The 15,655-nt window shown below is 29.1% G+C and overlaps 1 protein-coding gene across 1 annotated transcript; it reads left to right on the top strand.

Moving 5' to 3' along the window:
• The first annotated feature begins 8,010 nt into the window (after positions 1–8,010).
• LOC108846277 (uncharacterized) lies at positions 8,011–11,956 on the top strand. The gene is made up of 7 exons (XM_018619499.2): positions 8,011–8,221; positions 8,768–8,854; positions 8,926–9,150; positions 9,788–9,949; positions 10,043–10,096; positions 10,730–10,876; positions 11,334–11,956. Exons 1-7 carry the CDS (start codon positions 8,072–8,074, stop codon positions 11,706–11,708), a joined length of 1,200 nt encoding a protein of 399 aa, XP_018475001.1. The 5' UTR covers positions 8,011–8,071; the 3' UTR covers positions 11,709–11,956.
• Positions 11,957–15,655: the final 3,699 nt, after the last annotated feature.

Below are 15,655 nucleotides of genomic sequence, written 5' to 3'. Positions count from 1 at the left end.
TGGAAAATTATTTTACATAATAAAAATTATGATTTTTGATAAATTATATATTTTAGTTTTTTATGAAATTTATCTTAAATTTATTTATATGAATTATTTTTGTTATTTTCAATATGACTAAATTTTAGAAGACTCTAAATAATTCTAACCTGTAATATGATTTTATTTATTTAAATTGAAGTTAAACTTATTTTACACAGATTTTTAAAAATTTAAATAAATTTTATATCTTCAACACTCTTGTATTGAAAAATTTATTTGTGCGTTTCAAAACATTTTCTATAATTTTATTAAATTTATTTTATGTGATTTAGTATTTATTTTAAATGAAACTATTTCTTAAGGAGTTGAGGCAGACCCGTATTATGATTTTGTTGATTTAATCATTTGTTATTTCAACTTGATTTTATTTTGAGGTTTCATTTAATAAATGCTTTCAAATAATTAATATGTGAAAGATTTTTTTGGAAAGATATGGTACAAACATTTAGAAAACAAAATTTTCAAAAAGGCTAATAACTGAATAATATCAAATACTCTTTAATGTAATTGCAAAATAATGACTTTTGGTTGGTTGCAAATAATGCTGAAAAAAAGTAAAGACAATTTTTGTAATTATTTAGAAATTTCAAAGATAGATTCATAAACAGTCATCTGCTTTAATAGTATAGATAAATTATATACTATCAATTATACCTCTAATGTTTTTCCGTATAAAATCAAAACATTTTTTGTATGAAAGGGTATAATATACATTTTGCATTATAATTTATGAAATGTTTATGTTTTAAAATACTTTGTGCAACGCTAAACATGAATATCAGATTAGTTTTTAGTATATCACCTTCTTCGAAGTTCTATACTATAGCATTCATAATTTCGAGATATTTTCAAAATATATTTTGTTTTAATTTATAAGTTTCAACTTTGGCAACTATAAAAAAACATGTAATACCGGTTGTAAAAATAACAATACATACCAAATATATCTATTTCAGTATATACAAAAGGTTTGTAAAGGAACTTTAATATATACTACCAAATTCAATGTGAAGAAAAGATTTTTTATTCAAAAAGAATATTCTAAAGTATATAACTGTAAAAGATAATTTCCTTTAGTTTTAATTATATTATGTAAAAAATTTATATACATTTAAATTCTTATCAAAGATGAAAAGTTTGTTCTATTAAAAAATTTAAATAAATAATATAAAAATTAAACATATATTTTATACAACTTTAGAATAATTCCACGTTTTTTAAAGCGCAGATCAAAATCTAGTTTACTAATGTATTAGCAAATTAATCACTTATATTGTGATTTCTCTATATCATTTCAGAATATAGTTTTGTTAGAAAAAAATATATTCTATTTATTTTCAAAAAGATCTACCTCAATTCTTTGTTTTGATGTTATATGCAAAAGAACTATTTTTCTTAGCTGAGTTGCCTCATTGTTAAACTATTTTCTTATAAAATTATCCTTTAAATTTTGTATTCAATACGATTCTTTATGCGCGCGCGTTACATTAAAACAATTTGTGTTAAATGAAAATAGAACTAGATTTTGACCGTACGTCCGCACGTATATTTTTTATTTATAATTTTATTGAATATTATTACAAACATTTTAAATATATAATTTCTATTTTAGTGTTATATATTGTGTAATTTTATAATATTATTGTTTATATTAATTTTTGATATTATTAATATATAATTTCTATTTTAGTGTTAAATATGTGATTTGTTTTCGAATTAATGTACTTACGAATATATTTTCGAGTTATGTAACAATCTGAAATAATCAAATAGAGAACCTCTTCCGAAATATGTTTATTCTTTGATTTATACATTTAGCATGTAATACATTTTAAAAATTTACTTGTATATATATAAATATATATGTTTAAGATAATTTATATTTACATGCTTTGTTTCAAATTTATATACTTTAACATATATCATTTTAATATTTTCAGGATTTATAAGTGAAAACACTGTTTTGTTTAAATAATATCTATACTATTAAAGCATGATCCTATTTTAAAAATTTAGGATTCTGGCCATGCATTTCAATATATTCACAAGTCTTTCTATTGACATTTAATTTAAACTAAAAATAGAATATTCTTTATAACTATGGTAATTAATACTTTTCATATTTTGTGAATGATAATAATTTTAATTTTTATGCAATATATATTTTCCATTTAGTTTGAATATCATTTTTCATCTATGATATTATTTAAATATCGGATATGAATATACACATGAAAATTAAAAAAATATTATTATGTCATTTTACATAATAATTATATGTCAATATCAATTCATCCGGTTTGAGGTTCATGATGGACATACTGCCTACTTTTGGTATGATGATTGGCTGCAGATGGGAAGACTCTTGGATATCACCGGTGAAGTGGGCACCTACTACCTTGGAGTCGCAAGGAACGCTCGAGTAAGTGAAGCAGTTCGGGATCAGAGTTGGAACATAAGGGGGCAGCGAAGCAGACACTTCCACGCTCTTCATGATCATATCCAAAATGAATGTGTACCAATGGATGGTAATGGAAGCGATGTGGTGCTCTGGAAGCATGCGGAGAACACCTACAGATCACACTTTTCATCAAGTAAGACTTGGGATCAAATCAGAGTGAAGAAGGATAAGGTAGCTTGGTGCAAGAGTGTATGGTTTCCACAGGGAGTCCCTAGATATGCATTTATTGTATGGCTGGCTATAAAGGATCGTCTATCGACTGGAGTGCGTATGAGGGCTTGGGGTATCCAGCAAGGCTGTGTGTTGTGTGGGGAAAGGGATGAGACAAGAGATCATATCTTTTTTGCCTGTCCCTTTACTTTCACTGTTTGGAGCAGACTTGCAGGACGACTGTGTGGACCTCGGATCAACCCCGATTGGGGACTCACTCTACACTTTATCACAACAAACGACCTCAGCAGTATGGACAAGATTCTTCTCAAAATGGTGTTTCAGACATGCATTTACTACATGTGGAAGGAGAGGAATGACCGGAGACATCAAAGATCTTATCACACAGTTGAGCGAGCTATTAGGATTATTGACAAGGCCATCCGAAATCGTATTACATCTCTGAGATACAGGTCGGACCATAATCTAGCAGGTCTGATGCAAAGATGGTTCGAGGTTTTTGACTACACATAGGTCTTTGCGCTTACCTGTATATAGCTACTAGCTTATAGTTTAGTTACTTTCCCATCTTGTAAATGATTATTCTTTTACCATGATCAATAAATTTCACATTTCATCAAAAAAAATAATTATATGTCAATTTTGAATGTTCAATTTAAAAAAAAAATATTTTAAAATTAAGTTTTAGATCTAAATATAAATAAAAATACAAACTTATCATAGTAACCAAAAAAATAAGCTAATTTTTTCATATCAATAATAAAGTTTCCTATTACCATTGTTTCATTTTCTTCAAATGACATAATACAAATCTCATTAAAGTCTAAATAGTTACTTTTTCAACTTTATATAATATTAATAATTATTAATTATTAATAAACATTTCAAAAATATTTTTTTTGTTTTCAATGGGTCATCTCATATCGGATTTTAGGTTAATAGCGGATTTTTAGATTTTTACCAGTTTTTCTAAGATTATAATTACAATTCTTTTTATTAAATTAAACTGAATTATACACATAACACTGGATTTATCGGTTCAATTATAGATCTGGGTTGGATATGAAAACACCGCTTGAAAATCAATTATTATATAATAGAACAATTTTCTGAAACACAAATAGAAAACTTTAAAATTGTTTATTCTTTAATCAAAATTACAAATTAAATTAAATTTTACTAAAAAAAATATATCCGCGCTTTTAAAGCGCGTATCAAAATCTAGTTTCTCTATTATTTTAGTAAATTTTATAGTCATTTTTATTGATATAAGATATTTTGGATGTTATGATGTAATATTTTTATTAAGATTTCAAATTAATATATTACTTTAATTTTTAAAACATATATAGTTTGTCTTTCGTGGTGTATTCTTTATATCTATGATTTTATCCTTTGTAAAATTTGAAATGTTATCACTTTTAGTTTAAATATTTTTTAAAATTTGTTTTATATTTTTCAAGAAAACTTTATAAAATTACACAAATATTTTTGAGTCTAGGAGATTACATGAATTTGAATTTTTTTACTACATTAATACATTATTTTATAAAACAAATATTTGAACTTTTGGAAAATGTTTTCTATATTTGAAACTTTGGTAATGTTTTCTAGATTTTTCTCAACACACTTTGTTATAATTAAAATAAAAATAACTTATAGTTAAAATTTGATTTGTCATTAATATTTTAAATGAATTATTAAAGTTTCATAGTTTCCTAATAACATATTTTTAAATAGTATATGAACTAAAGGTCATTATATACCATTATTCTTTTGTATATAAATATTTTCAAACAATATATCATTGAGAGTTTCAAAATAAATAAAGAGATAACATATAGTTGTGGACATAAAAGTTTAACCTATGTTAATAAATTTATTTTTTGTATAAAAATATTATATATTTGACGAATTTTATCTCATTTTAATTATGAGTTATAATTTATTTAAATAAAATAATTTCAAAAATAAAATTTGTTAATTTACCTAATTAATATAATTTTGTTATAATTTCATAATTCATTTCTATTTTTATATAATACATATTATAGTTATAAAAATAATATATAATTTTTTATTTTCTTGTTTTAGAATAAATTTTAATTAACATTGATTTCTAATAATATTATATCTTTAATTACGAAATTAATTAATGTGTTATTTTATATAAATATTTAAACTTTTAGTAAGATTTTCATTAAAAAAAATTTCAAAAGATTTTGCTATAATTGAAAAAGCTATAAATAAAATTTATATTTGGTTTATTATTAATGTAAACAATCAAACATGTCATATTAATTCAGTTTTAAGTAGTTCTAATATAGCTTGTTAATTGTAAATAAAAAATAAAATTCTAAATCAATAGATAAGATACGTGCTCTAAAAAAATAAAATTTAAAAGATCCCCACTGAAGAACATTCTACCGTATACAGGTAATTGTTTTCTTGACTTGTGTAGTTTTACCACTGACAAATATATCACAAGACGATAAGGTTTCTAAGCACTAAACTCAGAGAAAATCTATCATAAGATGGTTGACCAAAAATTAAGAAATGGGTGATAAGGTCATTACAAGCACTAGTTTAAATAAAAACCTATCACAAGATTTCTAAGTGATTACGAAGATTACGAGAATAAAACAATGGTTTATTGACCCATGACTTAAAAAAGTGAGTGCAGAATGGATATCCTAACAATTGTATGTTTTTTTTGTTTTGATGAACCATATAAAGTCCAGTATTTCAGTCAGTAAGTTTGGTTTTGGTAAACTGTTATTTCAGTAAGTAATTTTATAAATATTTAAGGGTTGATTGGTTGTTGCTGTAGCTTTAGATTTTTTTATTTAGAAAATAGGCTGTAAGATTTTTGATTTGGTTTTAATTTTTTTAGTTTTGGATATTTTTCAAAGCACTTGATAAAAGCTGTAGAAAATTTGATTTCTAAAGCCAATTTATTTCCTTTTAAACATTTTGGGATGTAGCTTTAGATTTTATTAATAAAGCTTGATTGCTTTGATTTTATTGCTTTAGAGAGATTTATGGCTGTGTGGATCATTCACAGCTATCACCAATCATCCTTTTAGGGCCTGACTGGTGTAACTGCAGCGGTTGCGGTTGCGGTTACGGGAGTTTGCGGGTGCGGGTGGTTGCGGTTTTAAGCGTTTTCTAGAGATTTGTACGACTGGTATAACTGTTAGAAATTGTTGCGTTTGCGGGATTCTTATGACTGGTAAACTACCAAACGCAACATCTGTTAAATAATAATTTAACAATATTTACATTTTATGTAATTATAAAAATATTAAAAATCATAATAATATGATAAGTATAAAATTTATATTTATAAAATCATATTATTCAATTTTAGAAATTTATAGAAAATATTTTAGTTTTGAATTTTTATAATATAAATTGAAATATAATATGAATACATTTTACAATTTCTATTATTTCAATTGAAGATTTTTATTGGATATTTTTAGTATTATTTTTATTTATTCTGTTTTTAAAGAAAAAGAATTTACCCTCCCGCAACCGTCCGCAACCGCAAACGCTAGCTGGAACCAGCTTTTGATTTTAAGAGGTTCGGAGCGGTTTGAAACGATTTGTATCGTTTTCTGTGATTGTTTTGAAACGCCAACAACCGCTATGAACCGCAAAAGCTGCGTTTGCGGGTGGTAGCGGGAAAACCAGTCAGCACCTTAATCTTCTGATTTAAAATTAAGAAAATCAGTCTTTTTATGTTACCTCTAAGAGCATCTCCAAAAGACACTCTATAACTTCATATTTGAAGTTTTTTGTTCTCCAAAAAGAAACTTCAAAACTTCAAATTTGAAGTTTTTAGTAGTGAAACTTCAAATATAGAGTGTCACTACTCAAAACTTCAAATTTGAAGTTTCACATTTTATTTGCATTTTGGTCCTTACAATTATATATTACATGTTTTTTTTATCATTTTAATCTTTTAAAAAATCATATCTTATAATATTTTATATTTATTTTCACAAATTTTAGTTTTACACATAAAACTAAATATAAACTTTCAAATTAGAAATTTTAAGGTTTAAAAACATCTTTAGACTTCAAATATGAAGTTTTAAAACACCTTTAAACTTCAAATATGAAATTTTGTAAGCTTCAAAATATAGTGTCTTTTTCTTGTAGTTTAATATTTAGTTATGTATTTATATTTATAATTTATATATTTATTGTAAGATTTTATTAATTAATATAAATGTGATATTTTTATATATGTGCTAGTTATTTATAAGTTTTATGGATTTATATTAATTATAACAAATATAAAGACTATAGTGTAAAATACAAATAATTTTGAAGTTTGGTAATATCTCCAGGTCTTGTCACCAAAAACCTTCTCCGATTGACAGAACGTTCCGCTACTGACACTTGAAAAGCAGCTTTGCAAGGTCTCGTCGCTTCGGTGAATCACTTGAGCCCTGATACATTTTCGGTGCCGTGCCTCTCAAAAACTACCACGTTAGGTTTGGAGAGAGATGGGACCGGTTATATAATAGAGGGAGCAGATGCAAGCTTTTTTCTTTCAATAGCCGGCCAAATGACTACAGGATCATCGGTCTACTCTACCTCAATTCACCATTTCGAACTAGCCAATATGCTTTTCTCGCATGCCTTTCTTCGTTCATGGTTCGATATTCTGGTGTCCTAGGCGTAGAGGAACAACACCAATCCATCCCGAACTTGGTGGTTTGCTTTCAAACTTTCTGTGGGCCTTTCTTCTCTTATGATATTTCACTTTGTTTAGTTTATTCCAAAAAAGAACACAATGAAACTTCAAAATTAGAGTTTTGCAAACTCTAAAATAGAGAATCCTTTTGGAGATGCTCTAAGCCCTCTAACACAAGTTTTTAATTAGTATCTTAGGATAAAAAATTAGAAAATAGTGAGATGAAAGGAAAGAAAAAACGGCATCGGTGCAGAGATGTGCAGAAATATTAGAATTCCTTCCAATTATATTTTTTTTATTGGTCAATTTATTTCTTATATAAATTATCAAAAAAAAAATTCAAAATACCTAATACAATTTCTAGATGTCTTGGTTGCCCTAGACCCTTAATTTTGGGGTTTCGTAAAATGAAATATTCTTAGACATTTTTTTTTACTTTCTTAGTTTTACATATTCTAATATTGCTGTTATGTTTCAAGTCATGGGTCAATGTTTTTCCCATAATGTATTATGATTATCACCACTGAGAAATTTATAACATGATGATTTATGCGCTAATTTCTTAATTAATGGTTGAATAAATTAGCATTCTTCCCCTCTATTTAAACTCCAAGGAGTAGTTGATGAAAATACAAACTTCGAGTAATTGATTCAGAAATTAAAAGTTAGGAACTATAAGCATTCTTGTGATGGGAATTGTTGGTTACACCGTAGCTCTGGTGGTGATAACAGTGATAGTCTCTCCTTGTGTTTATGGAAAACAGTTATCTGATCAACAAGAAATCAAAGTACAAAGACTTTTGAAGCGGCTCAATAAGCCTGCTCACAAATCCATTAAGGTATTTAAACAACAAAGTATTATTTTCTGCGTTACATAAAAAGAGTATTATTTTCTGTTGTGCGGAAAATAATATATTAAAAGATTGAAGAAATCCGAGATTGTGGTTATATGTTACTTTTTGCATTAGTTAACTTATCTATATATGTATACTATTGTGTCCAAAAATAGCTAATTATTATTACATTATCTCAAATGAGATTTTGTTGTTATAATTTTGCCATACGAAAATAATTTAATATGTGACATCATAATGTAAAATAGTATAGATAATTTTTATAGATGTACTCAAGCGAAATTTATCACTAATTTACATGTTTTATTTTTCATTTCTTATCGACAAAAGTAGTTTTGAAAATTATACCTAGCAGTGTTTAATATACTGTTAGTAAACAGAGATGAATTGAACTTATAAATAAGTGGCATAAAATGTAAGTTTTTACTTTTGTTTCTAACTTAATATATTAGGAATCCCCTATTCGTCGTAACTCCGTGCTTATTCACAAAAAAAGAGACTGATTTTTTTCCCCGTTAATATGTCTTACAGAGTGAAGATGGAGATATAATAGACTGTGTTCCAATAAGTAATCAACCAGCTTTTGACCACCCTCTACTTAAAAACCATACCATCCAGGTTTGTCTTCGTTTCTCCTTTTTTTTAGTTACATGCATGATTATGTTGAAACAGAATGTTTTCGTACGTAGATGAGGCCGAGTTTTATTCCGGAAGCTACGTACGCCAAGAAAGAGGCAATGGATATAACACAGGTGTGGCACAAAAGTGGAGTGTGTCCAGATAACACTGTTCCTATAAGAAGAACGAAGAAGGAAGATATCTTACGAGCAAAATCCATTGAGAGTTTCGGGAAAAAGACTCATAGGAGTCTCGGGAAAGGGACTCGTCAGAGCAACCCTGGAGAAGGCCATGAGGTACACCTTTTATGCATTGTCCTTGTGTTACTTATTTACTGGTGGCCATGTGCAGCTAGAAAAATATATTTCAGCGAGAACAAAATAATATTTAATATTTAATAGATATCTAAATTTATGTTAGTACTTTTTGTGCAACATGTGATTCTTATTATCAGAAAACACAAATAACTTAGAAAATAATTCTTAAACACAAACAACATCTAGTTGTACATACTTTGTTGTAATCTGTGATTCTTTACTATCTTTTTATTACATCACCTATCTCATAAGTCATATCTTTTAATCAGAAATATCCAAATTATGTGTCAAATGATACTGTTATATTAGTGTATGTATATATAATATATATGTGCCATACAAACTTATACTAAGTTACTATAAATCATGTAACATGATCTATAACTAAAGTGTATAAATTTAACATTTTACCAGGAAGGAAAAACTAAGTGTATATTCTACATTAGATTTTTTGATAATTTATGAAATACTATACGTGCTTCTCAACTCAATTATAATGAAGTTGTGATTCCAGGTTTTGTTTTTAACGTTGATGATTAGATCTGTACTTTTTTGCTCAAAAAAAAGATCTGTAGTTTTTCATTTAACACTTTCGCAACTGTTGGAGCCGGTTTAGTACGCAATCATGAACTCAAGGGACGGAAATTATTACGGGACAAAGTTTGAAATAAATATGTGGAGACCAGAAGTTGAGGTTCCCAACGAGTTCAGCTTGGCTCAGACTTGGCTTGTGTCTGGATCTGGTTATGATACTAACACAATTGAAGCTGGTTTGCAGGTCTTACACTTCTTTCGTTCCAATCTTTAATTACATGAAGTACTTTAAATGCAAAAAACTTTCAACTAAGACCTTTGTTTGCTTAATTTATAGGTGTGCCCAATATTGTATGGCGACAGCAATCTTAGATTGTTTGTTTACTGGACGGTAAGTTCCCCTCTTCCCTAAAATACATATTCCCTCCCTAAAATACATATTCTGAATAAATGTTATTTTAACATTTTTTACACAAATTAAAATATCAATTAAAATATAAGTAAATTGTTATTAATTACAGCTCTCTGACCGATAGTATTTGAAATAAATAAAATTATTTTGGAGTTATAAAAAAAAAATTATTTTAAAAATTAATATAGTTTATAACTAATTTTAGTATAGTAGTAAAGTGACAATTTTTGAGTAATAAAAATGGTTAAAATGACACTTTCTGATGAAATATTATATATGTGTGTGTGTAACTCTAATCGATAGAAAAAAAATTTATTCTCAGTAGTTTTTGACTTCTTATCAGGATCGAAGTTTTTTTTTCTGTTTCGGAAACACATATATTACTATTATGATAGCATTAATGAGAGTCCAATATATTGTCATGGAAAAGCCACTAGTCTATTTAAAAATTTTCTTGTAAGAAAAAATTTACAACCTTGGCTTTGCTTATGAGCCTCTCTTGCTTATTTTGAAGACAATCATCTTTTTGGTAAAAAGGACAATCTAATTTTTTATGCACAGAAAGGACCCATGAATACTAGCTAATCATAGTTGAATTGTTTTGAGAAACAGAGGGATTATTACCAAAGTACAGGATGCTACAACACTGGCTGCTCAGGTTTTGTTCAGACGAGCAAAACGATAACTCCAGGTGGGTCCTTCGCTCAGATCTCACAATATGACGGAGTTCAGTACGGTCTCCCCATGCTTATATGGAAGGTACTAACTTTTTCTTTTGTAAACTACTAACATATTTTTTTCTGTAATATTTATTTTCTTAACAACAGAGGCGGATTGCTAAAATATTTCAGTTAGGAGCATAGACCAAAAACATATGTATTTTATGAATCTATAATATCTCAAAATGCTCTGCCTAATATCATATTATTAAGTAGATATCAAATACCCTTTATCACTCCTATAGGAAAAGCATACATCTTTGATTAAAGAGGCAAACTAACTAAAATATCTCGAAGGTAAAGAAAAAACAAAAAAAAAACAAAAAGTTTTTAAAAACCAGCGAAAAGGAAAAACAAATATGACTGCACAGTTGACAAGGGCATATAATTAATAGCAGTGTATAATTTGATGCCCCATATAGTAGACGTAACTTGAGTTGCACCCGAGGTTATGTCTGCATCTAAAGCCACAATGGATTAATGTCAATTAATTTTAGTCTAGCGGAAACTGGTGGCTAATGATCGGTGAAGAGTATGTCGGGTACTGGCCTGGCAACATATTCACTTCTCTAGGAGATCGAGCTACGAAAGTTCAATGGGGAGGTGAAATTGTAAACCAAAGGACCGATGGGAGACACACAAACACTGATATGGGAAGTGGCCATTTTGCAGACGAATGGTATAAGAAAGCTAGTTATTTCAGGAAACTAGAGACAGTTGATGGAGCCAATACTCTGAGAGAACCACAAGGACTTTACCCCTATGCAAGTAACGGTAACTGTTATACCATTAAAGCAGGAGACACTGGTAGTTCTTATTGGGGGCAACATTTCTTCTATGGTGGTCCTGGTCGAAACGCTAATTGTCTTTGATTTGGATCGGTGCGCCAAAGCTTTTCAGTATTTCACATGTGTGGTTTAAATAAGAACGAACATGTGATAGTCGTGGTTTAACTAAAAAAAGTCCACGTCATCATGTTTATGTGTCCTTGATATTATGTCTGTAAAAGCTTTTCAGATTGATTTCACATGTCTGTATTTGAAAAAAAAGTGTAAAATATAATAATAAGAATATGTGTGTTTGATAAATCTATAATATTAAAAAGAGATTACCTTATAGATTCTACCTTACTTTTAGAGATAATTACATTGATATGTTATTGTTTTTTGTAATATTCTTTCAATTAATTTCTGTAACTATAGCGTCAACCAATCAGAAACGAGAGTTTTAAGACCAATCGCAATCTGTTCTTTTATATATCTTGACCAATCTAATTAACACGTATTTTTTATCAGCGAAGCCCAATTATTATTGTGTTTTCAGTCGAAGTTTTGGATAAGTTCTTCTGGCAAACAATTGTATTTCTCTACAAAATCATATTTTGGTTGTTAATTATTTGTAAATGGAAATACTTAATCTGTTATATAAATTTAAGTCATATATAAAATATTATGAAATAGTAGGAGAAATATATGAAATTTTCACAAGATAATAGTTAGGTGAATTAAAGAATTAATATCTTCAAACTATAAGAAAATATATTTATTTTTCAAATTAGATGAGGATAAGTGTGTAACTTTGTAAATCGTTTTTAACATCTAATAATATTTTAAAAACATAAGCAATCAACAAACTGTAACTATAGTAGATAATCTATACTATAAAAACATGATCCATTATAATTAAGAAATATTTGTCATTTTGAAATGACACATTAAAAGAAAAATACTGCGCTTCTATATATATGGATATTATAATTAATTAATATCAACCAAATAATTAATTTCCAAAATATTCCTAAACTAAAAATAATTAAATCATGTACAATTTCCCTCATTTATCATTTTTAAATGCACCACTGATTTTATTATCCTAAAATTATTTACTTTAATTTTCTAAAAAACATACCAAGTATAACTTTTTATATAATATTTTGAGAATATTATTGTTTTGAATTTTAAACACTAAACTAAACACTATGTATATTTTTATTAAAAATAATAATATTTTTATTAAGTTAAAAATATTTGAAAATGAAAATTAAGTACCTAAAATTGATATTATAAATATGTTAGAAATACAATGATATGTAAACAAATATCTTAAAAAAATTATTAATGTGTATAAAATTCTTTAACTTAACATATCAATAATATGTTTTTTAGAATTTGGGAGAACAAAATTATATTCCTCAGTATAATGTCAAATATTATCATTAAAAATTATATTCATTTTTAAAACATTAAAATTATTTAAAAGAATGGAGGACATGTCTAAATAGACAAATATGCTATTTTGATTCTTATATATGTATACTAGGGTTGGCCCGCCTTACGAAAAGTTGTAATACAAATATTTTATATAAATTTAGATTAATTTTATGAAACATTTTATAAACATTGTATATCAAAAGCGATATTATAAACAAATAAATCGTGAATAGGATTCTGAGATCATATTAGTTCTTATAATAATCAATTTTTGTTTGAATTAAAGTTACGGTAATCTTCATTATTTCTAATTTTCAGAGTAAAGAATTCATATATTCATTACATATAAATTATTTGATGTTTTCTTTAACTTGGTGTGCATTATTTCGTTGTTGTTTTTAGCTGTATGATTTGGTTGTTATTTTGTTTTGGTCGTTATTCATCAATCATGATTAGTTTGAATAATTTCTTCTTATGCTTAGATTCATGTGCATAGTTCAGTTCTTGTTATTGATTTGAAATGTAGGTGCCGTGTTTTTGATTCCGTTTTGTTTTATAGGTAGATGCCATGCCATGTAAACACTTAGATGTGTGATTAAGCAACATAATAGGTCTTTGAGATTGTGATTCTCCAATTTAAGTCCAAATAGCAAATTAAGAGTTGGGAAGGTTAATATTTGAATGTGGTGAAAGGTTTATTCAATACTTTCATTTGACATGTTTCCTTTATTTATCTAAGCCCATACTATATGTTAAAGATGTAATGATGACAATATTGTAGACGATCCTTTACAATGACATGGTTAATAGATGTTGGTAATGTTTAAGTTGAGACAATACGCATTGGATGAGAAAACAATCTCAGCAATTACTGTGAGAATACATTACCTAAGTAAGCTAACCACCCCAATATAATTGTCAACATTTCATCTTGAACATGTAAAAGATGTGAAACCCTACTGTAGCTTTTGATAGCTGATATGCCCTGGAGAGCTTATTATAGGAGAAACAAGAAAGAAGGAAGGAAAGACTCTGAGTGAAAAAGAAGTTTAGCAGTTACGTTTAATAAAGAGTATAAATACATTGTATTGGGATAGGGGAGAAGGATCACGTAATTGATCATTGTAAAAGTGAGAGAGAGAGACTCGGAGGTTTACGGTTAGCTCGTGAGAGGCTGTAACCTTCAGATACGTTTACGAGTAATACAAGGAGGAATTGGTTTGGTATCTTAACAAATTGGTGCGTGTTGACGTTGGGATCGGAGTTTCATCGCGATGTCATCAAGCTTGGAGGAGAAGTTACAGCGAGTCGACGAGCTCAACGACGCCGTCGCCGATTCGTCGGAACGCGTTGACAAGCTAACGAGGGCGGTGGAGATGATGGTGGAACGACAATCGAAATCAGAGATGCAGCTTCAAACGAATGATCGGACGATGCAAACGCTTCAATCAACGATAACAGCGTTGATGTCCATTGTTCGCGATCGTCTTCCGTCGTTCGACGATATCATGACGCCGATCCGAAATCCGGAGAAACAACCGGTTCAGGTAAACGCTTCGACCATTTGTTAAGATACCAAACCAATTCCTCCTTGTATTACTCGTAAACGTATCTGAAGGTTACAGCCTCTCACGAGCTAACCGTAAACCTCCGAGTCTCTCTCTCTCACTTTTACAATGATCAATTACGTGATCCTTCTCCCCTATCCCAATACAATGTATTTATACTCTTTATTAAACGTAACTGCTAAACTTCTTTTTCACTCAGAGTCTTTCCTTCCTTCTTTCTTGTTTCTCCTATAATAAGCTCTCCAGGGCATATCAATACCCCCTTTCCCAAGATTCAGCTTGCCCTCAAGCTGGAAAGAGGGAAACTGATGCTTCACTTCTCGTACCAGCAACCACGAACTCTCATGTGTCGGTAAACCTTCCACGTGATCAACACCTCCAAATGGCCATCTTCAGTATAGCGAGTATCCACAATCTCGTCTGGTTCCACAACAAACTCATCATCTCTCGATAGAGCCGAAGGAAGTTCTTGAACCTCCACCGAACTGCCTCGCACCTGCTTCAACTGAGAAATGTGGAATACCGGATGAATACGAGAACCCTCTGGAAGCTTAAGGCGATAAGCCACCGCGCCTATCCGCTCCAGAACTTCAAACGGACCATAGAAACGAGCTGATAACTTCTGACAAAGGCGCTTCGACACTGATGATTGACGATAAGGCCTGAGCTTGAGAAAAACCATCTGACCCACTTCAAACGACAGATCACGACGACTCTTATCAGCAACAATCTTCATACTATCCTTTCGCCCTCAACAAATGATACTTAGCAGATAATAACATCGAATCCCTTTCCTTCAACAGCGCTTCAAGATCAGCATTCACTGTCGTTCCCTTTTCAAACTTCAACAGTGAAGGAGGAGAACGCCCATACACTAACTCAAACGGTGTTGTCTTGATAGCAGTGTGATAAGAGGTGTTGTAGGACAGCTCTGCCCAACTCAAGAAGCTGAACCAGCGACGCGGATGAGTAGAGGTGAAGCAGCGAAGGTAGGTTTTCCAAACATCGGTTGAGCACTTCAGTCTGCCCATCTGTTTTGAG

This window comes from Raphanus sativus, chromosome 3 (genome assembly GCF_000801105.2).
Source record: "Raphanus sativus cultivar WK10039 chromosome 3, ASM80110v3, whole genome shotgun sequence".
NCBI lineage: Eukaryota > Viridiplantae > Streptophyta > Magnoliopsida > Brassicales > Brassicaceae > Raphanus > Raphanus sativus.
This window is presented reverse-complemented; position numbering and strand designations above follow the sequence as displayed.